The 25,114-nt window shown below is 37.0% G+C and overlaps 1 protein-coding gene across 2 annotated transcripts in view; it reads right to left on the reverse strand.

Annotated features, from left to right (window-relative positions):
• The window catches only part of PLEKHH2 (pleckstrin homology, MyTH4 and FERM domain containing H2), a 111,269-nt gene that overhangs the window by 33,463 nt on the left and 52,692 nt on the right, over positions 1-25,114 (reverse strand). For both annotated transcript variants that reach the window (XM_023735512.1, XM_004369513.2), the window contains 6 exons: positions 24,632-24,712; positions 20,189-20,368; positions 16,308-16,416; positions 15,144-15,256; positions 6,543-6,722; positions 617-714 (listed from right to left, as the gene is read on the reverse strand). In XM_023735512.1, coding sequence (XP_023591280.1) covers positions 617-714; positions 6,543-6,722; positions 15,144-15,256; positions 16,308-16,416; positions 20,189-20,368; positions 24,632-24,712 — 761 coding nt within the window. The remainder of the gene's footprint in view (positions 1-616; positions 715-6,542; positions 6,723-15,143; positions 15,257-16,307; positions 16,417-20,188; positions 20,369-24,631; positions 24,713-25,114) is intronic.

Raw genomic sequence — 25,114 nt, forward strand, 5'->3', positions numbered from 1 at the left:
TTCCAAGGAGCAGCTGGTGGATTCAAACTGCTGACCTTTTGGTTAGCAGCCGAGCTCTTAACCACTGCGCCACCAGGGCTCCTCTTAATGGACAATATGATCCTAATAAGCCCTAGCCGGGTGTCCTGGGTCCCAATTAAGAGAGCCAGTCTGAAAGTGGATTTTACATGGTTTTTTTTTCCCCAAGGGAGTAAAAATTCTCAAGTAATTCATACAATTAAAACAGAAAGCAAGACCATAAGGGAAATCTTCCACATAAAAGAATTCTATATGGAGAAAAACAGTAATAGGGGAAACCAAGGCAACAAAACAGTTGCTTCTACTGAGTGAACATCCACTAATGCTAAGTCATTCATACTCAAAATGTACATAGACTTTTCACTTAAAAATATTCTTTGTCAGTTTTTCCAGCTTTTGCTGTAATCTTCCATAAGAGATTTAACATAACAAAGGAATTATCTTCCAAGCTCCACGTAAATGACTACCAAAGGCTTCTAGTACCAAATCTGTTTTACATATTCTACTGAAAATGTACCTGGCAGGCTATTAAATACTTATGATTTACTGTAGACTTTCAGAGGTGACAAACAGATCAGCTGGCTAGTTTTCCGCACACCTGGAATCAGCGTTCCTTTTTAGGTGGAGCCTGAGGAGCCACAGGAAAGGATGATGGGGAAGGAAGAGCCCAACGCAGAGAGCCAAGAGCTGCCAGCCCTGGACAAAGAGAAACACCACGTCAGTCAGATTCAAGTCAGAATGAGTGTGAGTGGGTGTGAGGTTGTGGGAGCGACAGGCTGACGGTAGTCTCTCTTAGCCCCAAACTGTTTTTGCCCCTTCCACACGTACATTATCTGTTTAGAGCATTTACAATACATAAAAACTGCACATTTGGTCAGATCTAGGATCTGTTTACTTGTGTACAGCTACCTACATGGAGATTCCAAAAACATGTGGATACGGCCATCCTCTTTGACATCACACTCAGAGATAAGGGGTATTATCCCTTTTTTGCTCATTTATACATTTACTTATTCATTGAAATGTAATAAGTAACACCTTTGAGAAAGGCAGATTGTAAAATAGTTAAAAAGTCGTATACCTAAAAAAAAAAAAAAAAAAACACCTACCCATACATACACGCATATGTATATACATACATACATAAAGGGCAAATATAAAAACATTAATACAGGTTATCTTTAGGTAATAGGATTATAAAACAATCAAACCCAAACCCACTGCCATCAGGTCGATACCAACTCATAGCGACCCCATAGGGTTTCCAAGGCTGTAAATCTCTACAGAAGCAGACTGCCACATCTTTCTCCTGTGGAGCCACTGGTGGTTTGGAGCCACTGACTTTCGGTTAGCAGTCAATTGCTTTAACCACTGTGTAACCGGAGTTTTATTCTCCCTTTGTTCTGTATTCAGCTTTTTATCTTCTTTTTTTTTTTAAATTTCATTACTTTTATTTTTTTCCCAAAAGCAATAAACGTTCACGGAGGGAATAAAAAAGACTTTAATACATTGTTTACTATAAAGTAAAAAGAAAACCTGCCCCCCTCCCCATGCCCGTTCCCAAAGGTAACACACTGAAACATTTGGGTGTTTTTCATTCTAGACCTTTTCTCTGTATATTCAATGGTTAGTTAGCAAATGTTTATTCAGCATCTACTCTGTGCCAAACCTTCTATCAGGAGCTAGGGAAACAGCAGTGAATAAAACACAAAATCCCTGGGGGACAGTTCATTCAAACAATAAACACAGAAGTAACACACATATATTATAGCTGTTTACAAAAATAAAACGAGATTCTATAAAATTATTTAATGTTCATCCAGTTTAGAAAATCAGAAAAATACCCAAAGCAGAAGTGAAAAAAAGAAAAAAATCCCATGAGTTTCAGCTTCATGACCCAAAGAAGCTGTATGTATAATAAAGCAATACATTCTAGTCTGTATAATACCTTGCAGTTGTTTATATACATGTATGCATATATTATATATATTTATAAAATAAAATAAAACTATACGTATTTTATACAGTTTTATTTGTATTATATACAAAGAAAATTATATATATATAATTATACAATTGTATTATATACTAATTTATACATAACATGTTATTGTTAGGTGCCACTGAGTTGGTTCTGACTCATAGTGACCTTGTCATGGATTGAATTGTGTCCCCCAAAAATATGTCTCAACTTGGCTAGGCCATGATTCCCAGTATTGTCCACCATTTTTTCATCTGATGTGATTTTCCTATGTGTTGTAAATCCTAACCTCTATGATGTTAAGAGATTAGCAACAGTTACGTTAATGAGGCAGGACTCAATCTACAAGATTAGGTTGTGTTTTAAGTCAATCTCTTTTGAGACATAAAAGAGAGAAGTGAGCAGAGAGACACAGGGACCTCATACCATCAAGAAACAAGAGCCAGGACAATAGCAGGTCCTTCGGACCCGGGGTGCCTGCACTGAGGAGCTCCTAGTTCAGGGGAAGATTGGTGACAAGGACTCTCCTCCAGAGTCGACAGAAAAAAGGCCTTCCCCCGGAACTGGCACCCTGAATTCGGACTTTTAGCCTCCTAGACTGTGAGAGAATAGATTTATCTTTGTTGAAGCCCTTCACTTGAGGTATTTCTGTTGTAGCAGCACTACATAACTAAGAGAGGCCCTTTGTACAACAGAATGCAACATTGCCTGGTCGTGAGTCAACCTCACAATCATTGCTACGTTTGAGCTCACTGTTGCAGCCATTGTGTCAATCCAATCCACTGGGTCTTCCCCTTTTTTGCTGACCCTGATGTCCTTTTCCAGGGACTAGTCTATATAGTATATGTATACCATATAGTATAATCATATACATATACCATATAGTATAGCATATAGTACAAAATACTTAAGTTTTATTTTACATAGTCATGATCGAACAGTTTCCCCTTCCTCTTTGCTTACTGCACAAGTTATGCATACATTATTTACAAAGAAAAACAGAAAATACAAACAAGAGCAAAATCCCTTGTAAATCTACTACTCAAAATTAATCACTGCGAATCCTTAATGTCATATATTCATTTAAAAACATAAAGAAGTTTGGGATCACACTGAATATATCATTTGGCAACCAAAACTGTTCTCATAACATACTTCCACATAGATCATTGTAAGTCTACGCTGTCAATTTTCAAGGCTGTAGACTTGGCCATCATATGGATTCAAGGCAGTGTGATCAACCAGCCTCCTTTCTTTGGATGTTAAGTTACTCTCACTTTTTCCTTTTTATTAAGAATACTGAATGAATGAAGCTAAATGTTTGCACATAACCTTAGTTACCTGATCGTATGATTTTATATTGGGTTTTTTTTTTGGCTCATTATGCTTTAACTACATCAAAATGTTCATTGTAGTTATCTTTGATGGTACTATACAAGATTATTTTGTTTTTATGCTTTTCTGTTTTCTCTAAATGCTTTGCAATGTACACGTTTTATTTCTGTAATCACAATATTTAAAATTATACCATAAAAATTTTTTATGACCACAGTTTTCATGGTGGTGGCTTTTTTTTTTTTTAAATTCCACATTTGTTCTTTTTATTGGCTATCCAGCATCTAAAACCTTGCTTTTGTTTGGGGAATCCCCCAATGTTATGAACCTTTGCTCCCCATGGGATGGAAGCTGAAATGTCCAGAAGTGGGCTTCTGTAGCACCTCTCTCTCACACACACACCCAGACCTACTTGTCCAGTCACTTAAACTAGTCTGAGATTTGAATCTGGAGTGAGCGATGCAAAGAAATAGGGTAAGTAGAGAATTCATTCTGGTGGCAGTAGCCACAGTGACAGCCACTAGAAGCAGTGCCAACGGCAGCATTCCTGTCCTGAGCTGGTGGAAACAGGTGGGTGAGCAGCAGTCTCCATTGTTCAGCTGCAGCCGTGATTCTACGTGCTTAGCCTCCCTTTGTTCCTGATTTTTTAAAATTTTATTTTATCGTGTTTTGGTGAAAGTTTATAATGCAAATCAGTTTCTCATTCAAATTGTTTTGTGACATTGGTTGCAATCCCCGCAATGTGTCAGCACTCTCTGTTTCCCTTTACACTCCGGATTCCCCATGTCCATTTGTCCAGGTTTCCTGTCCCTTCCTGCCTTCTTGTCTTTGCTTTTGGGCAGGTGTTGCCCATTTGGTCTCATATACTTCATGGAACTAAGAAGGATGTTTCTCATGAGTGTTACTGTTTGTTCTATAGGCTTGTCCAACCTTTGGCTGAAAGGTCGACTTCGGAAGTGGCTTCTGTTCTAAGTTAGCAGGGTGTCTGGTGCCCATAGTCTTGAGGGTCCCTCCCATCTCTGTCATACCAGTAAGCCTGGTTTTCTTTTCGTGAATGTGAATTTTGTTGTATGTTTTTCTCCCACTCTGTCTGGAACCCTCTACTGTGACCTGTCAGAGCAGTTGGGGTGGTAGCTGGGCACCATCTAGTTCTTTTGGGCACAGGCTGGTGGAGGCTGTGGTTCATATGGTCCATTAGTCCCTTGGACTGATAATTTCCTTGTGTCTTTGGTTTTCTTCATTCTCTTTTGCTCTGCACATGATGGAACCAAAAGATGTATCTTAGGTGGCCGTTTGCAAGCCTTTAAGATTCCAGACGCTAGTCACCAAAGTAGGGTGTAGAATATTTTCTTTAAAAACTATGTTATGCCAGGAGACCTAGATGTCCCCGAAGACCACGGTGCCCAGCCCTCAGCCCCAGTAACTCAGTTCCTCAAGGCATCTGGATGTGTCTAGGAAGCTTCTTTATGGCTTTGCCTCGGTCAAGTTGTGCTGACTTCCCCTATATTTATCTTCATTTTTTTTTCATTAAGTAAGTATAACTTTAGTAATTTTTAAAAATGTTCTATAAAAAAGGAGGGAGGAAAAGATACTATCCCTGCCCTTGAGAAGCTTATAGTCTAGTGGGAGATGTTATATATTTAAACAGTGATTTATATTACAACACAGTTAATAATTTTTTCTAAGTATAACCAAATGAAGAGAATGACTAACTGCTGTAGGAATCAGAAGAATTCACAGGAGAGATGTTGCTCAGCCTATACAGTAAAGCTTAGAGGTGGGAAGGAGGAAGGGAATCCAGGTAACAGGAGTAACACCAGCTACAAAGTTGAGGATAATGCAAAGCCGGGTACGTTGGAAGGATGGAGAGTATTCTTTGCTGTATGCTGGAGGCAGGATGCATAAAATGGAGTAGAGAGAGATGAGGCCACTGAGCCAGATTATGAGGGTCCTATGATACAAACGAAGCTTCAGGGTCCCTAGCTTGCACAAGCCCCTTCCAAGGACCTGGAGAGGGTCTTATCAATTGTGTTAACCATAATCGTCTGTTTTGTTTTTTAATTTTCAAAAATAAGTTATTTTTGTATTCTTTTTCTTAAAGAGGGTTCCCCAAGTTGTATAAATTCCATATCCCACAAAACCTGGATCTACCCATGTGGGCCCTGTATGCTGAGGTAAGAATTTCTATTTTATCCTGTGGTTAGCAGGGCATCAATAAGCGAGGGTATAAGCAAGCATTCATTAAAGAGTAAACACAAATGACTAAAAAACACTGGAAACAGGGCCCTATCTATGGAAAATAGTGTCTATGGCAATTAGTTTTAAATTGCTGAATGATCTCTTACAGCCAGAAAGGGAAACTGCGAGGCCAATAGAAACTGCTCATTAGCACCCTCCTTAAGCGGTGCCCAGGGCATGCGCCCTGCCTGCCGTACCTTAGTTACGCCTCTACCTGGAAAGTATATCCACCTGCACTAGTAATTAAAGAACTACATCATAAAGCGATCGTGAAAGGTCACTCTTTTTACCTGGAAAGAATTTAAAAAAAAGAATTACACTGAATATTGTTGAAGACATAGGGAAATTCTAGAAATGAATTCAAAGGAATTAACTGGACGTGCGGAAACCGTGGTGGTGTCGTGGTTAAGAGCTAGAGCTGCTAACAAAAAGGTCAGCAGTTCAAATCTACCAGATGCTCCTTGGAAACTGTACAGGGCAGTTCTACTGTGTCCTATAGGGTCGCTATGAGTCAGAATCAACTCAATGGCAATGGGTTTGGTTTTTTTTTTGGAACTGGACATGTACACAAAGATTTAGGTTCAACGATATCTAATGAAGTGATATTTATTTTAAGAGAAATAACTGGAAAAAACTAAAATTTTAATAACTGACATTAATGTGACCATGTGTTTTGAAGAATGTTTGAGAATACAGAGGAAATGCTAATGTTATATATTTTTAAAAAGTAGTATACACATTGTAACTCCAGTCATATGAAAAAGGGAGACCGTGCAAACATACACACATACACTTTTATATAGAAACGTATAAATAAATCAAAAGGACAAACATCAAAATAGTAACAGCTCTTTTTCCTTTTTACACTTTTTCTATTTTCTAAATGCCTATATTGAATGTGTGTCATTCTTATAATCAGGGGGAAAAAAAACCATCATTTTAAACTGCATTTATATGTATCAATGTATACCTGCAATGGTCCTGGTTGATTCTGTGGCTGTCTTCGTCTTGTCTGTTTAACGAGCTGACAGCAAATTTCATTCTGTAGCTCAGGATGTGTCAGACAGATCTGTAAAGCACTCTGGGCTAGAGATATGTGGTAGTCAATCGCAGGGGAGTCAACTGCTGCATTTATAAAAAGCTGGCAGGTCTGAATTAAACAAAAAAGAAGATATATTCAAGGTAAGAAATGATTAGATTTATTCTGCATGACTTATCTTGATTCTCTTTACTTCTCGATGAAAGGAGGAGAGAAAGATATGTTACGATAATGCTAAACAAAAAACACCTGGAATAGCCACATTACTGTCAAAGTAGAATTCAAAGCAAGGCATTTTACCAGGGATTAAGAGGATCATTTTATAATGATAAAGAGGTCAGATCATCCAGATGACATAACAATCCTAAGCGTTTATGTATCTAATAACAGAGCTTCAAAGTACACAGAGCAAAAACTGACTGAATTGTAAGGAGAAACAGACAAATTCACAATTATTGTCAGAGATTTCAATGCCCCTCTCTCAATAATTGTTTGAAGAAGTAGAAAGAAAATCAGTAAGGATATAGAAAACTTCAACACTATCAACTAACTTGATCTAATTGACATTTATAGAACACACCACCCAACAACAGACTATGCATTCATTTAAGGGCACATGGAACATTAATGATCTCTCTTCCACTAGACTATAAACTTTATAAGGGCACAGACTATCTTATTTATCTTTGTATTCACTGCATAGCATACAGCAACATAATATGTCCACAGTAAATTTTTAAAGAATGAATGAGTTTAAAATTAGACTAAATATAATAGCTATATAGAAAGGTTAAGAAGTGTTCATAAACACCAAGGGTTGGCTTTAATTATGGTGTTGTTATATAGTTGTTGTTGCTGTTAGGTGCCATCAAGTTGGTTTGGAGTCATAGCAACCCTACAGGATAGAGCAGAACTGCCCCATAGTTTCCAAGGAGCAGCCGGTGGATCTGAATTGCCGATCTTTTGGTTAGCAGTCGAGCTCTTAACTACTACTCCACCAGAGCTCCAACTGTTATACGGTAGGTAGTCTATCTCTGCTGAAAACAGAATATAATCAAACTAAATTTACTCTCTAACCTAAAACATCACCGTCCAAAGCATTACCTGAAATGCTCAGTGAAAAAAAGATTCCCATTGTCAAACAGTTATGGGAAAATCTTGGAGATTTTTAATGCACATTAACATATTATAGGGTCTGAGAACTCTTGCAGGTATAATCCGCCTCCCCCCTCAAAAAAAAACACAACAAATACCTGTTTCATTTTGTTTAACCCAGAGTTTTCTAAACTTATTTGACTACAACCTCGTCTTATTTTTCTTTTTTCCTAGTAATACCATTAGCATCTTGAAGAACTAGTTTACCAGGAAAATATTTTGGGAAATAGTAACCTAATTAATTTAAAGAGGACATAATTATATAATTAATTTAAAGAAGAAACACTTTTTTTTCCCAAAGAGATTAAATTTTCGAGTAGCTTACTAGGAAAAGGTTATAGCATAATTTTCTCTAGATATTTTTAAAAGTAGGATATTAATAGTTATCATTGTTCATTTTTCCAGCTCATTGTAATAAAACTGCAAAAATGTGTTATGTTTGTTATCGTGACTAGAGAAGTAGCTACTCCGGCTTGAGGCATTTTGGGATGGCCTTGCCTGGAGGCATGGGAAGTATTTTCAATCTTCATATACTTTTCTATGAATTCTTTAAAATATCTGTATGCTGATTATACAATCACAAAATTATTGTTTAGTGCATTAAATATACTGGGCTTATTACTGACATTAAAATTCATCTGGGAGTGAAATAAATATATTAAGTGCTTTTGAGCAGGCCACTACATCAATCTTCCTTCTTTAGAACAAACGGTAGGAAACAAAAAAACTACTACTTGTGACAGTATATAGCTGGATCTTGCTTTTTTATATAATCTGATAATCTCTGCCTTTTAATTGAGGTGTTTAGGCCATTAAATGTGATTATTAATACAGGAGAATATAAATTCATCTTGCTATTTGTTTATATTTGTCCCATATATTCTTTTTTCCCCTTTCCCTATTTTATGGCTTTTTATTACTTGAGTATTATTTGTTATTCAATTACATTGGCTTATTAGCTATACCTCCTTGCTTTGTTGATTAAGTGTTAGCTTCAGGGTTTATAGTATACATTTTAATCTTATCAAAGTCTACCTTTTAGGAATATTATACCACTTCATGTAGTTTAACAACCTTATAGCAGCAGTATACTTCCACTTCCCCTCTCTCAGCATTTGAGCTATTGTTGTCATATATTTTACTTCTACATATATTATAAACCTCATAATATATTGCTGTTATTTTTGCTCCAAACAATCAATTCTCTTTCAGAGAGATTTAAATAATAAAGAAAAATTCTTGTCTATTCACCCACATATTTTCTGTTTCTACTGCTCTTCATTGCTTTGTGTAGATCCAGATTTCCACCTGGAATTTTTTTTTTTTTCTGCCTAAAGGACTTCCTTAAATATTTCTTATAATGCTGGTCTGCCGGTGATAAATTATTTCAGCTTTTGTAGGTCTGGAAGAAACCTTTATTTCAGCTTTGTTTTAGAAAGATACAGAATTCTAGGTTGACAGATTTTTTTCTTTCAGTTCTTTAAAGACGTTACTCTCCTGTTTTCTGGCTTGCATCATTTCTGATGAGAATTCTGCTGTTTATGTTTCTCTGCATGTTATTTCCTCCCCCACCCCATCTGCATTTAAGACTTTATCATTGTCTTAAACAATTTCATTACGATGTGTCTTAGTGTACTTTCATGTTGTTTTTTTTTTTTTTCTTCCTGCTTGGGGTTCATTGAGTGTCTTGGATTTGAGGATTTATAAACGTAATTAAATCTAGAAAATTCTATGTCATTTTTTTAAGAATTTTGTTTCTGTTGCCCACTCCTTTTTTGTGGGACTTCAATTGCACATATATATTAGGCTGCTTAGAGATGTCCCACAGCTCACTGTATGTTTTTCGATTTTCTTCACACTGTTTCATTTTAAGTAATTTTTATTGCTATGTGTTCAAGGTCACTAATCTTTCCATCTGCAGTGTCTTCTCTGCTATTAATCTCATCCAGTGTATTTTTCATCTCTAGAAATTCAATATGGGTCTTTTTTATATCTTCCATTACTCTCATTAACATGCTCATGCTTTCCACTATCTTCTGAACACAGCCAGTCTCTAAGATTGTCTCCAATGATTCCCACCTCCTGCTATTCAGATTCTTGGGTAATCCCCTCCCATACTGTACCAGGGTTGGTTTGTGTGGCTAGAATATGGTAGAAATGATGGCATGTGATTCCATTAGGTTATGAAAAACAATGTAGTTTCTGTCTTGGTCACTCTCTCTCTCTGTCTTAGATCACTTGCTCTGTTGGAAGGTACCTGCCCAGTCTTGAAGAGTCCTATAAAGACATCCATGTTAACAAGCCCTCTTGTTAACAGACATGTGAAGGAGCTTAGTGTCTCTTAGGCCCAGTCAAGTCTTCAGGTGACTACAGTCCCAGCTGATAGTTTGACTGAAATCTCATGGAGACTCAAAGACAGAACCACTCAGCTAAGCTGCTCCCAGAAATTGTGAGATAATAAATGTTTGTTGTTTTAAGGCGCTAAATTTTGGGGTTATTTTTAATGCAGCAATAGATAACCAGTACATGAAAATGTACTTGTCTACTATCATCTGTTATCAATTCTAGATCTGTTTCTGTGATTGATTTTTCTCCTCATTGTATGTCATATTTTCCTGACTCGCTATATGCCTAAAGGAGCCCTGGTTAAGTGCTTGGCTGCTAACTGAGAGGTTGGCGGTTCAAACCCACCAGCTCTCTATGGGAGAAACATGTGGCAGTCTGCTTCCGTAAAGATTACAGCCTTGGAAACCATATGGGGCAATTCTTCTCTGCCCTAAGGGTTACTATGAGTCAGAATCAACTTGATGGCAATGCTTTGGTTTTGGTCTTCTATACGCCTAGTGATTTTTTTATTGGATTCCATAAATTGTGAATTTTACAATGTTGGGCAGTGGATTTTTTTCTTTTTTTGGTATTCTTTAAATATTTTTGAGCTTTGTTCTGAGATATAGTTTAATTACTTGGAAACAGACTGATTCTTCCAAGGCTTGCTTTTAACTTTTGTTAGGATGAACTAGAACAGCCTTTAGTCTAGAACTATTTTTGGCCCTATTACTGAGGCAATAACCTTCTGAGTACTCGATGCCCAGTGTCAAGAGATCTTTCCATTCTGGTGGATGGGAACATGAACTATTTCCAGCCCTGGATGTGATCCAGGGATTTTTTTTTTTCTGTTCCTTTCTTGTGGTTCTTTTCCCAGCCTTGGATAATTTGCTCCCATACATATGGTTATCAGTTCTCAGCTGAAAATTAGAGGGGAGCCCTCTGCAGACCTCTGGAGCTTGCTCGCTCTTCAGCTCTCTCCTCCTTGCCCTGTGGATTCTAACCACCTTGGCCTCCTCAAATTCTAAACTCTTTCTCTGCATCTCAGGAACACAGCCAGGATCTGTTTGGGCTCCCCTTCTCTGCACTGCGGTCTTGAAACTCTTTCCAGGCAGTAAGCTGCAGCAATCATAAGGCTCGCTTCATTTATTTCCATGAGGATTATTGTCTTGCATTGCCTGTTGTTCAATATATAAAAACTATTGGTTCACATATTTTTTCTGCTTTTTCAGTTGTTTCAAAAACCAAACCAAACCAAACCCACTGTCGTCGAGTTGATTCCAACTCATAGCAACCCTAAAGGACAGAGGAGAACTGCCCCACAGGGTTTCCAAGGCTGTAAATCTTTATGGGAAGCAGACTGCCACATCTTTGTCTGGCAGAGCGTCTGGTGGGTTCAAACCTCCAACCTTTTGGTTAGCAGCCAGGTGCTTACCACTGCACCACAGTTTAAGGGAGGGTAAATCTAGTCTCCTGTTACCCCATCATGACCAAAAGTAGAAGTTCTTTTAACCTTCTAATTGGTTGTTCTTTGTATATATAAAAACCTTTGGTTTCTGCCTATTAATTTTGTACCCCACTACCTTGTTAATTCTCTTTTCATTTCTAAGTTTTTTAGTTTGTTCTTTTGGGTTTCCAGGTATACAGTTATCTGTAAATAGTGATGTTTTATATTTTCATTTCCAATTTGTATACCTCTAATTTCTTTTCATTGCCTAAGTGCATAGGAAGTACCCCTAATAGAATGTTAAATGATAATGGAGATAAATTGTATATAAATTATACACAAATTTCTCCAGTTGCTGTCAGTCATTAAAAAATAATAATAATGGGGACTGGATATCCTTGTCTTGTTCCTCAATTTAGTGTGAATGTTTCTAGGATTCCCCATAAAGCATGATGCTTACTTTTAGCTAACACAGAAATATTTCATAATGTTAAAGAATTTTTTATCACTTGCTATTTTATGAATGTTTAATTTGTTTAATGCCTTTTTAGTATTTACAGAGATTATGTTAATAGATTCCCTAATATTTAACCATTCTGATTTCCTGGAATAAATACCTCTTAGTCATGGTTTAATATACTTTCTTAACGCTGCTGGATTCTGTTTACTCATATTTTATTTGTTTTTGTATGAAGTGCTCTCTATTTTGTACAATTTTTGCTGGGGTTTGGTATTAAAGTTATACTCATTTCATAAAAATAATCTGGTGGCAATGATTGAGAATTGCTTCAAAATAAACCAATGTGAGGGAACAATGAGGGTGGGCAGATGAAAAAAAAGTTAAACGTGTTACTAGGGGCTGGTGGAGAAGGAAACAAGGAGTTATTGGTTAGTGAGTATGAAGTTTCTGTTTGGGGTGACAAAAATCTTTTGGAAATATATAGTGATGATGATTGCACAACAATGGAATATAATTAATGTCACTGAATTATATACTTAAAATAGGTAAAATGGCAAATTTTGTGTTATATATATTTTACCACAATAAAATTTAAAAAATATGTATTACTAAAAAAAAAAAAAAAGATTGAACTTGTGTTGATGACTGTGGAGCTGGGTGACGGGTACATTGGGCTTCATTACTGTAATAATCTCTTTACTCTTATATGGAGCCCTGGCGGCACAGTGGTTAAGAGCTATGGCTGTTAACCAAAAGGTCAGGAGCTTGAATCCACCAGCCACTTCTTGGAAACCCTATAGGGCAGTTCTACTCTGTCCTATAGGGTCGCTATGAGTCAGAATCGACTTGATGGCAATGGGTTTGGGGTTTTTTTTACTCTTATATGTTTTTTAAAAATTTCAAAAGAAAAATACTAGAATTTCGAAATTTTCTTTTTTTTTCCTATGCTTTGGGACAGTTTAAAGAACACTGGAATTATTTATAAGGTCTGGTACTGTCTTAGTGATCTAGTGCCGCTGTAACAGAAATACCACAAGGATGTCTTTAAAGAACAGAAATTTATTTTCTCACAGTTCATGAGGCTGGAAGTCTGATTCAGTATGTGGCTCTAACAGGAGGTCCTTCCTTATCGGTAGCCCGTGAGTTCCTTGGTTCCTGTCTTCCCCTCTTTGTGCACCTCTAGGTCTGTTCTGCTCTTTTTATAACTCAGAAGTGATTAGGTTTAGAACCCACCCCACTCTGGTATGACTTCATTAACATAACAAAAGAAAACTCCAATTTCTAAACAGGGTTATATTTACAGGTATAAGGGTTAGGATTTCAACACGTATCTGGGGGGATACAATTTATTCCATAACAGGTATATTCCCCTGTTCTACCTCCTGTAGAATCAATTTTAGTCATTTATATTTTGCTATAAAATCAATGACTTCTTCCAGATTCTTGGATATATTTGCATAGAGTCTTTCTTGCTTTGAGTCTTTGTGCATTCTATGGTTAGATTTTTTATACTTCCCATTATGAAAAATTTAAAACATGAACAAGAGTACAGAGAATAGTATAATGATCATCCATGTATCCATGACCTAGTCAAAAATTATCAGCATTTTACCGCTTTTTTTTCTGGAATGTTTTAATGTATATCAGGTTAGTTTACCCATAACTATTTCTGTATGGCTCTCCAACAGATAAAGATTTTTTTTTCCATAACCATCATGTCATCAGCATACCCAACAAAATTAACAATAGATACTTAAAGCCATCTAATAAACAGAATTTTTTTTTTTTTTTTTTTGAGATGGGAGAAATGTAGGCAAGAAGAAGCCGTAAAAAAAGACAGAGCCTAAGACGCTAAAAGACCAGGAAAAAATGAAGTACCAAGGTCCTGGTATGGAGTCAAGACCTGGATGCATAGAAGGGACACCATATTCTGAGACTGGAGGAAAATACGAAAAAAAGAGATGAAGATACAGAATGTCTGTTATAGGGAGAGAGTTGAGGTAACCTTGTCTGATTTTGTTTAATTTTCTCAATGAAATGGGAGACAAGTTTCTCTGTTGTGAGGAGTACTGAGTAGGGAACTTGAGGGGGATGTGAGCAAAGACAAGCAAAAGGCAGAGAGCTGGCCCTGAGGGATGAAGACCATGGATTTACACTGGCTCCCATCCACCTGGCTGTTTGATGCTCTCTAGCAGTGTGCATGTGATCCGTGTTGCAGCACAGAAAACAGCATGGATCTAGGCTGGGGTTTGGCTAAAGAGTGCATGGAAGCAGGGGCCCCAAGAAACTATGAGTATTAATCAGAATAATCCAGACTGCATAAAGAAAAAAAAAAAAAGCCAAGAGGCAGTTATCATAACCTCCTGTGGTCTCAAAGAAAATATATGGTTCAAAACAGAAGTCTAAGTGAAGACAAATAGGAAGGAGTAAGAAAATAAGAAAACATATAGGATAGGAGATTATGGTTAAAGAAAGAGATATTAGAATTTAAGAGTTTAGATGTGGCATACTTATAAGGAATGTAGAGTCAGGATGTGAACACGGTGAATGGGAAGATGTAGTAAGTAGACCAGAGGTGAAGCTCACTGGAATTGAGATGGTAAGGAATCTTGAGAATAGGCTTTGATGAGTAAAGTGATAATAAAGTCATTCAGGATAACTGCAAGATTTGAGGTAGAGAGAAAGAGTGTAAGTTGGGAACCAAAATCCTTAAAGAAATTTGAAAAGTTAGGAGAAGGTGACTGATGACAGAGATGGGCAAATAGTGATACTTGGTGAATGTCAAGCCTCAAGTGATCAGGGATTTCTAAAAGATGAAAGAGAGTACTCACCCCCTCTCAACGCTGAAGTAGATGTGATGTGAGAGAACTCTGCATTTAAGAGGTCAAAGGGCAAATGATATCTTCTGGAACATTTACGAGTTTTTCATGTCTACCAAACCATACATAGCTTTTTCTCTTAGTAAATTCCAAATCCTCACTCAGGAAGCATATTAAATCCCCACTACTTTATTTCAGTAGATTTTCTTACTAATAATTGATCACATTTTGAGTATTCTTGGGAAGGGTAAAACTTTATAACCCAAATTACTGTTTTTTTCCAAATTAAATTATTTAAAAATGTATAACCCCATATAAAATTTTACCTTAAATAATTTAATTGCTTCTGTCTGTAGAGCTTCAGAAGGTAGTGTTGTCAGAGGGGAAATGATTCCTTCTTTGCTGTGACACAGAGTGGGGTGCCTCCATATCTGAGAGGCTAAACATCGAATCAAACATGAACAGAAAACATAAATAATCACTTATTTTGTCCTCCCATTAAACTACCGCTTTAGAAATTAACTCATTCAGGCCTGTCCCACAACTTTAAGTCACAAAGGTCAGGAAAACCTTTGACAGCAGAATTTTATTTTAGGACTAAAAACCAAACCAAACCAAAATTTTCCTTTGATATACAGTTTTTAACAAAAACAGACATGGTTTTGCCCTCCTGAAGTTTACAGCCTAAGAGGCAGGACTTTTTCAGTTTTAGGCTAGTAGAATTCTTTCTTCTGTTTCAAATACACTGAACCTAGAAAAGCTTGGCCTAACTTATTAGGCTGGTACGACTCTACCAGGACACTATCATATTGTCAAAATGTGCTAAAGATTGGTAACACAGGTAGAGAGATATTAATAGATAAGAAGGAGCTGAGGAAAGATCTAGAGAGAAGCCAAAGTAGAAGGAGCTATAAAGGTAATGAAGCATATGAAGTCATTCCTAAAATCAACATTTATTAAACTCTTATGATGGACAGTAAAAATTAAATATGGTTTCTGCTATTATGTAAAGCATAGGGTAGAATCTATACTCTCAGTGGGGGAAAATTTAGCCATAAAAAATCATTTTAATTTTGATGCAAAGCAACAAATGCAAAAGAGTTAAATGACAAAGTGCATTGAGACATAATTTTAACAATTATTAAGCACCTTTTAGGAGCCTGCTGGTGAGATGGGTTGGCTTGAGAGTCCCTAAGGCTAAGGAGTACTTCTTCAGATCGGTGGGGAACAGGATGGAGGAGGGCATCCCAAGCAAGGGTGCTCCAGTGTCAGCAAAGGCAGGGAGTGGGAGAGGACACAGCATATTGGGGAAGAGTGACGTCCTTGGAGCCTAAGAGCCACTCTGAGAACTCTACGCCAACAGAAGCAAAACCAGTGAAAAGGTGGGTGCATTGCAGGGAAACAGGAACCCACAAGGCAAAAATCCCATTAGGATAAGGAGGTTGGAGGCCATTTCATAAACCAGAAAGCATTATAAGCGCTGAACTTACAAGGTTCTCCTTCTATATTTAGCAATTTGCAAACAAGTTGTTCAAATTCAGATCCAACGTTTACACTGTTACTTCCAGCTGCAACAGTCAGATGATAAAGCCAAGTGTCCTTAAAATCAAAATGTATTAATAAAAACGTTACCATGTATAGTTTTGATTATTTAAGGAAAAAACCAATTTTCATAAACTGTACAAAACTTCGAGGCTGAAAAACCTCATTTTTATTAATTTTTAAAGAATAACTAAAAGCCACTCAGTCAAGCAGTTCAAAAGTAGGCTCACGTAAATTGTGCTCATGTTACCATACCCCCAAGTAATGTTCACGTTTTTATTATTTTCTATCGGTGTTTCTTAGAAAAGCATTTATTCCAGTCTCTTAGCATCTTCTAAGAAACTAGAATAAATATAACCAGTCAATTTTTGTTTAAGAAATACAATAAATTCTATCAAACTAAAAATTTGACTCCAAAACTAATACATTCAGAATACTTAGGAAATCCAGGAAGTTTAAAGATGAAAATAACACTCAATTTTTCCATTTCCCAAAGATAACTATGAGTGTATTTCCTTCCTGTCTATTTTCCCCTCTATGAAAATATAAATGTAGACTACATTTTTATATAATTGAGATTACACTAAAAATAAGTCATTATGATTTCTGAATTTTATTTGTTATAAGCATTCTTCCTTGTTGTTAGAATGGACTCAGGATATTCTATTATATGGACATACCACACGTATTTAATCAATTTCCTATTGTTAAACACTTAGATAGTGACTTCTCACTCTAAAGTAAACATCTGTTAAGTAGAAAGGTGGGTATATGTGTATCTGTTATCTTTTCTGTGTTTGAAATATCTCAGAAAACAAAGTTATTTTTAAGAGAATCCTGTGTTCAACAAATTTATATGTACATCTTTGCATTTATCTTCATTTTCTTAGTCTATACTGTTTGAATTATAAGTCATTACTAGGGCATAAATATGAATTCTTGAACTCTTGAAATACTAACTTTTGAAACTCTTGAACTCTGAACTCTTGAAACATACTTTCTTTTTTTTTCACTCTATTCTTTTTTTTTATTTTTGTTGCAATTAAACGAAGTTTACATTTAAAGTTAGTCTCCTATAAAGAAGTTTGTTTGTTTGTTTGTTTTACATACATTGTATAAGACCCCAACTGCTCACCCCATTCTGGGACAGCACACTCCTCCCCTCCGCCCCTGATTCCCCATGAACATTCAACCAGCTCCTAACTCTGCCTTCCCATCTCACCTCTGGACAGAAGCTGCCCCTTTGGTCTCTTGTATCTACCTGACTAAGGGGCACATTCTTCACAAGTACCACTTTATGTCCCACAGTCCAGTCTAATCCCTGTCTGAAGAGTTGGCCTCGGAAATTGTTTTAGTTCTGGGGTGATACAGAGTCCAGGGGCCATGCTTTCCAGGGTGCCTCCAGACTCAGACCATTAAGTCTGGTCTTCTTACTAGAATTTGAGTTCTGCATCCCATCGTTCTACTGCTCCATCAGGGACCCTCTGTTGTGTTCCCTGTCAGGACATTCATTGGTGGTAGCTGGGCACCATCTAGTTCTTCTGGTCTCAGGCTGATGAAGTCTGAGTTCTGTCTCTTGGGCTAATATTTTCCTTGTGTCTTTGGTGTTCTTCGTTCTCCTTTACTCCAAGTGGTTGGGACCAATTGATGCATCTTAGATGGCCACTTGCAAGCTTTTAATACCCCAGATGCCACTCACCAAAGTAGGATGCAGAACATTTTCTTAATAAGCTTTGTTATGCAAATTGACATAGATGTCCCCTGAAAGCATGGTCCCCAGAGCCCCCATCCCTGTTATTCTGTCTCTCAAAGTATTTGACTGTATTGAAGAAACTTCTTAGCTTTGGTTTAGTCCAGTTGTGCTGGCTTCCCCTGTAGTGTGTGCTGTCTTCCCCTTCAACTAAGATGATTCTTATCTACTATCTAGTTAGTGAATAACCCTCACCCTCCCTCCCTGCCCCCATAACCATCAAAGAATGTTTTCTTCCGTGTTTAAACCTTTTCTTGAGTTCTTATAATAGTGGTCTTATACAGTATTTGTCCTTCTGTGACTGACTAAATTCACTCAGCATAAGTTCCAGCTTCCACCAAGTTATATGATGTTTCACAGCTTCATCATTGTTCTTTATCGTTGTGTAATATTCCATTGTGTGGATATACCACAGTTTGCTTATCCATTTGTCCGTTGATGGGCACCTAGGTTGCTTCCATCTTTTTGCTATTGTGAACAGTGCTGCGATGAACATGGGTGTGCATATATCTATTCGTGTGACGGCTCTTGTTTCTCTAGGATATATTCTAACGAGCGGGATAGCTGGATCGTATGGTACTTCTATTTCTAGCTTTTTAAGGAAGTGCCAAATCGATTTCCAAAGTGGTTGTACCATTTTACATTCCCACCAACAGTGTATAAGTGTTCCAGTCTCTCCACAACCTCTCCAGCATTTGTTGAAACGTACTTTCAAGTTACTTTCGAGAGTTTATACCAATTTGTAACCCCACTAGTAACGTATGAGTGCTTCCCTCATCATATCTTCATTAACTCATCATTTTTTTAATCTTTGATAGTTTGATAGAAAATAAAAGCTTTATCATTTTTAAAACTTGCATTTCTTTGATTACAAATGAGTCTAAACATTAATTAAACATTTGTAAGTTTTCCTCCTCAATACGTTGTTCATCAACTTTCCTATTTTTATTGGAAACATAGCGCTTTTCAAATCAACTGGGAGGAAGGAGAGGCAAGTGTTCAGGAACAAGGGCTTTAGCATCAGAAATACCAGCTCAAATACCAACTGTGCCTCCTTCTAGATGTATGACCACATGAAAGTCACCTTACCTTTTGGTTTGTCAATTTTCCCATCTGTAAATGGGAATAAGATCACCTCCCTCACAGAGTTATTGTGAGGATGAAAAAAGAAACACGTAAGGCACTCAGCACTTTGCTTGATACATGTGGTCAAAAACAGACGATTAATAGAAACAGTAATAATTTGTAAGAGTTGTTTATATGTTAAAGATACAGTAGCCATGCATCAAACATTTTGTTCTTTTGTATTATCATTTTAATTACCTTTATAATTTTGTTAGATGTAAAGAAGTGTTTCTATTTTTTGGTAGTCAACTCCATCAGCCACTTCCACTGCGACTTCTTATATGGCTTTTTTTTTTTCTTTAGAAAGTACTTTCTATTCAGAGATTAGATAAATGTTCACCTTAACTTTCCTCAAGCTTTTTTAAAAATATAATCTCATTTAACTCTTTTAAGTCTTTAAATTCATCTGGAAGTTATTTTGCTTATATGGTGTGAGAGGAAAAACTAAACTAGTGTTTTTCTAAATGGCCAATTTCCTCTATATAATACACATACAATACTATGTATGGAACAGTCCGTTACTTCACCAGTAATTTGTGGTTACTTCTTTATCAAATACGACTACCCATACATATAATATGTATAATTCATTTCACTTGTATGTAAACCAAAATTTTATTGAAAATAAGTAAAAAATATAAATTGGAGACCTTAGATTCACCAAAAATTATCCAGTCTGAGAGATCCATATTTTCAACCTGAAGTCCCTTTGTCCTATACCTTCCCACTAATTTCAGACTTGAGACCACTTTTATCAGTAGGACTGAAAAATAACACATTAGAATAAAGCTCATTTCCAAGGATGCAAAGAATCTGAGAACAGAGCTGAAAGTCTTTAGCAAAGTTCTCTTCTTCACTCCCATAAAATCGATTTGAAAATCATTACTAATACCTGAATGATATTAGCTAAATCATTCCAAACCAAGCAGTCCACAACAGTAAGTCAGTCAATACCTTTTCATGCTTGGATCCAATTAGAAGATAAGTTGGACCTTGGTCTTTGGGGTGAATGACAATGGTGTAATGTGTGGATAACAGACTACGCCCACTGGCCTCGTAATCTTCATCTGAATCACAGGATCTATCAACCTCTTCAACTTTAGCCTCCCAGAGTTTGATCTGACCTAAAGGAAACTAAAGTAAATGTTAGTAATTGTGAGGAAGGTATTTTCTAAATCTTTTCCTACTGAAATTTTTCATAGTCCTTTCCATTTTACCCCTATAATGCATACTTCTTTTTAAATGAATGACTAAAGGTAATTTGATTACCTATGTGTAGTAGCAACAACCAAAATGCCCAATTGTAGTATAAAAGAACAATTTGAACACAACATTTAACTTTTGAGGGAAAAGCAAGGAGCTATTTCTATACCAGTTGCTGTAATGTAAACAGTATAGAGACTATTACCAGTACCAGTTGTCATCTAGTTGATTCCTACTCATGGTGACACCATGTATATCAGAGTAGAACTGTGCTCCACAGGGTTTTCAATGGCCGATTTTTCAGAAGTAGACTGCCAGGCTTTTCTTCTGAGACACGTCCAGGTGGACTTGAACCTCCAACCTTTGGGTTAGGAGCTGAGCACGTTGGCCGTTTCCATCCAGGAAAACATACAGGCTGCTCCAGATTTACAACTCCTAAAATGTTTGGCCAGATTTGCGTTCTGAAAAAGTTTATTCTAACTCTAAGGACATTTATCATCATACATTTTCATGCTCAGACCCAGGGCTCGATGCTTTGACTTTTTTTCCATCTACTCTCGTGGCTTTAATATCAACACATGTTGGTTTCTCCCAAATTCCTAACTCCAAATTCACCACCTCTGCTTAGATATCTTATGGCATCTCAAACTCAACTTGTTTAAAACTCAGCTCCTAATTTCCTCTCCATAACCTGCTCTGGCTAGTCTTCCCTAGCTCTATGATGGTAACTTTATCTTTCCAGCTGTTTAGGCCAACTTTGGTTTCGTCACTGATCTTTTTCTTTCTCTCATATCCCATATCTTATTGGTCAACAAACCCTGTCACCTATCAGCAAGACTTGCAGAATATATCCAGAATCTGATCACTTCTCACACCTCTATTGCCACCACCAAGCCACAATCATCTCTGGCCTGGATTATTGCAAGAGCCTCCTAACGAGGCTCCTCCTTATTCTCTTCAGTCTATTTGTAAACATCAGCCAGCGTGCTCCTGTTAAACATCGGTCAGACCATGTCACTGCTCTGCTCGAAACCCACCAGTGGCTTCTCATCTCACTTGGACTAAAAGCCGAAGTCCTTACTATGACCTCAAAGGTTCCACTGATTTAGCCCGTTACATCTCTGATTGGGAGCCCTGGTGGTACAGTGGTTAAAGTGCTCAGCTGTTAACTGAAAGGTCAGAAAAATTTACAGCCTTGGAAACCCTATGGAGCAGTTCTATTCTCTTCTATAGGGTCACTATGAGTTGAAATAGACTCAACGGCAATACCTGAATAGCCTATCTAAAATGCAATATAATCTGCCTACTAGCTGATTAATAGTGAAAAGATAATTCATTTGATTAAATGTGTTGTCCTGCATGCAAAATAGACCATTAAATCAATAATAATTATTTACTAGTAGTTACTATGTAACTATGCAGTAGTTACTACATGCAAAGCACTATGCCGGGCACTGAAGGAAGAAAATTTACTTCTGAAGGAGAAAAGCAAAATTAACTTATCTATACTTTCAGAAAAAGAAAAGTAGTTTCAAAAAGCAAAATAATAAGGCAGAAAAGACAAAATGATTAAAAAGCAAGCATAAAGATACGGAAGAAAGAAAAATAATTCTACTATAATACATAACAATAGTACCCTAATTATCTAAAGATAATACTATAGGTGCATCTTGCTTTAGGCGCATCCAATCACATGAAAATCTAGGTTCCATGAACCCCAATATTTAAAGATGATTATTCATTTTACCAAAAAATTCACCATGATTTCATAAACAGCTAACAGATGTAGTGATTTTAAATATTTTGATTTAATAAAAAAGACATCCATTCAGATTAAAAAAAAAAAAGTTTCTAAAACATCGATAGCACAAAACAAAGGAGGCCTATGCTGATTCACATGTATTCTCAATACTTCTCCAGTGAGTATAATGGACTATAATGCTCTCTCATCTACATTCTTCTCGTTTGTTTCTTTCGCAACCAACAGTATCCATTTTTATTAAATTATTTTTCTATTTTTAAAAACAATACATACCTATTATAGAAACTTGGTAAGTACAGAAAGATACATTTAAAAAAAGAAGAAAAATATCACCCATAATTCTATCATCAACGATAATCACTCAACATTTTGGCATAGTTCTTTCCAATCTTTCTGCTATGCACAGCTGACAGATGTGTTGGATGAAGAGTTATAAACTCAGCATCCTGACCACCCTCTTGTAAAGTCTCCCTGTAATTGCAGAAGAGGAGGTGGGAACTGTATTTGCTAGAATCCTCTTCCCTGTATGGTTTCAGGTTCGAGTTTGCCTAGGAGAGAATTTGCACAGGATGTGGAAGGTAGGAGTGAAAGGGAAGTCACTACGCGCCTGAGACAGTTGCAGTCAGATGCCTGGGCTGATGTGAGATTCACAGAGGCTTCCTGGCAAATTCTCAAGGACCACCTGCTTCATTGCTTTGGGCTGAGATCTTTGGTGCTGACTTCTCTGACCTACAGTGGCGGCTTCTCTAATCTCCATTCCCCTCACTTTCCCAAAAGTTATACATGTCCCTAATTCTGTATTAAAACTTTTGTACCTGGAATACACAGTGTGGCTTCTGTTTTCCTGACTGGTAAGTTATTCAGGATTACACAATTTTGTATTGTGCTTATTCATTTAGCATTTTCACATGAGCATTTCACACATTACTATAATTCTTCCAGAGGAATTGTTTTTAATGGCTGCACTCTGTCAATTTCCATCCAATCAGCAATATTGGAAAAAATGTTTTCGTTTTTTTTAAACTGTGCTTTAGGTGAAAGTTTACAGAGCAAATTAGTTTCTCATTAAACAATTAATACACAAATTGTTTTGTGACATTGGTTACAAACCCCGCAATGTGTCAACACTCTCCCCTTCTCAACCTCGGGTTCCCCATTTCCATTCGTCCAGCCTTCCTGTCCCTTCCTGTCTTTTCGACCTTGCTCCTGGTTGGTGTGCCCATTTAGTCTTGTATACATGGTTGAACTACGTGTGTTATTGGTTGTTTCAAAGACCTGTCTCATTTTGGGCTGAAGGGTGAACTTTAGGAGTGACTTCAGCACTGAGTTAAAAGGGTGTCCAGGGGCCATATTCTCAGGGTTTCTCCAGTCTCTGTCAGACCAGTAAGTCTGGTCTTTTTTTGTGAGTTTGAATTTTGTTCTACATTTTTTTCCTGCTCTGTACGGGACCCTCTATTGTGATCCCTGTCAGAGCAGTTGGTGGTAGTAGCCAAGCATCATCTAGTTGTTCTGGACTTAGTCTGGTGGAGGCTGTGGGAGTTGTGGTCCATTAATCCTCTGGACTCATCTTTCCCTTGTGTCTTTGGTTTTTTTCATTCTTCTTTGCTCCAGATGGGGTGGGACCAGTAAGATGTTTCTTAGATGGAATAATGGGGCATTTTAAATACAGCTGGTCAGAATTGAGAGTGCAGTTTATAAAAATGGAACAGAGAAATATTAACTGATCCATGAGGGCTGAACTAAGAAGTTTAGCCTCATTAACACTAATCAGTCACAGGGTGCTATTCTGTCGGGTGGACATCATTATTTTATGCAAATATTCTTGGCACATGCTGGCACAGTTTTTATAGTTTCAGGAATCAAAGGTTACATGGACTACTCATAATGGTAACTGGGCATACATTTCACCTTTGGAGTTGTCCCATCTTTTTACTCTGAAAGTGAAGATAACTCAAGTTCTCTTGGGGAGAGGATTAGTTTAAAAATGAATAAACAGTATATAAATAAGCAAACGGATGGACACCTGAGTGGTGTCTAGGAATCTGAGGGCCTGGGACAAGACTGGATTCCTTTTCCTCCCCAACTCTTCCTTCCTAGCTTGCTTTGCTGTTCCCTCCTTCCAACCTTATCTAGTCTGTCAGAACCTGAGAAAATATGAGAAATTGATGGTTAGGGGTGGAGTACAGGAAGACTTTTCTTTTCTAGGTCTAAGAAGATGCATTAATTAAAAGCTGCTAAGGCATATGATTAAGAGTCAAGACCCTTGCAGGTGATAGGTATGTGATTATCTCAGTAACAGCTTTTATGCAAAATTTCAACCTTATTAAAAACTCTAAAATTTTACCAAGCAACAGAAGAGTGAAAGGGAAAACTTTAAGCCATAACAAACAAAACATTTTCTCTAATTAGCATAGTAAAAAATGCATACATACCTTATCTTCTTGACTACGAAAATAATACAATGTTTTTCCTATCAGTGTACACCAGACTCTCTTGGAGTAGCCATGTTTTACCTGAAATCACATTTCAAAGGCGTTACAAATGTAGCTCAGAACTCTGACACCTTAAAGTATAGCTTATATATCCTATGTGCTGTTCTATATGTATGCAGTTTGATCAGGGTATTATTGATACTCCAACTACACTGTCTAAATGCTGTTTAAGATTCACCTGTTATATGATGGAATAATTTGGAAAAGGATAGTGAGAATAGCAGCACAACTGGAAGAATGTAATTGATGTCACTGATTTGTACATGTAGAAACTTCTGAAATGGTGTAACTTTGGCTGTGTATATTTTCACCAAAAAAAAGGTCCTCCAAGGTCAAGAAGGGAGAGTGTTGACATGTCGTGGGGTTGTTAACCAATGTCATAAAACAATATGTGTACTGACTGTTTAATGAGAAACTACTTGT

Source organism: Trichechus manatus, unplaced genomic scaffold (genome assembly GCF_000243295.1).
Source record: "Trichechus manatus latirostris isolate Lorelei unplaced genomic scaffold, TriManLat1.0 scaffold00005, whole genome shotgun sequence".
NCBI classification, from domain to species: Eukaryota; Metazoa; Chordata; class Mammalia; order Sirenia; family Trichechidae; genus Trichechus; species Trichechus manatus.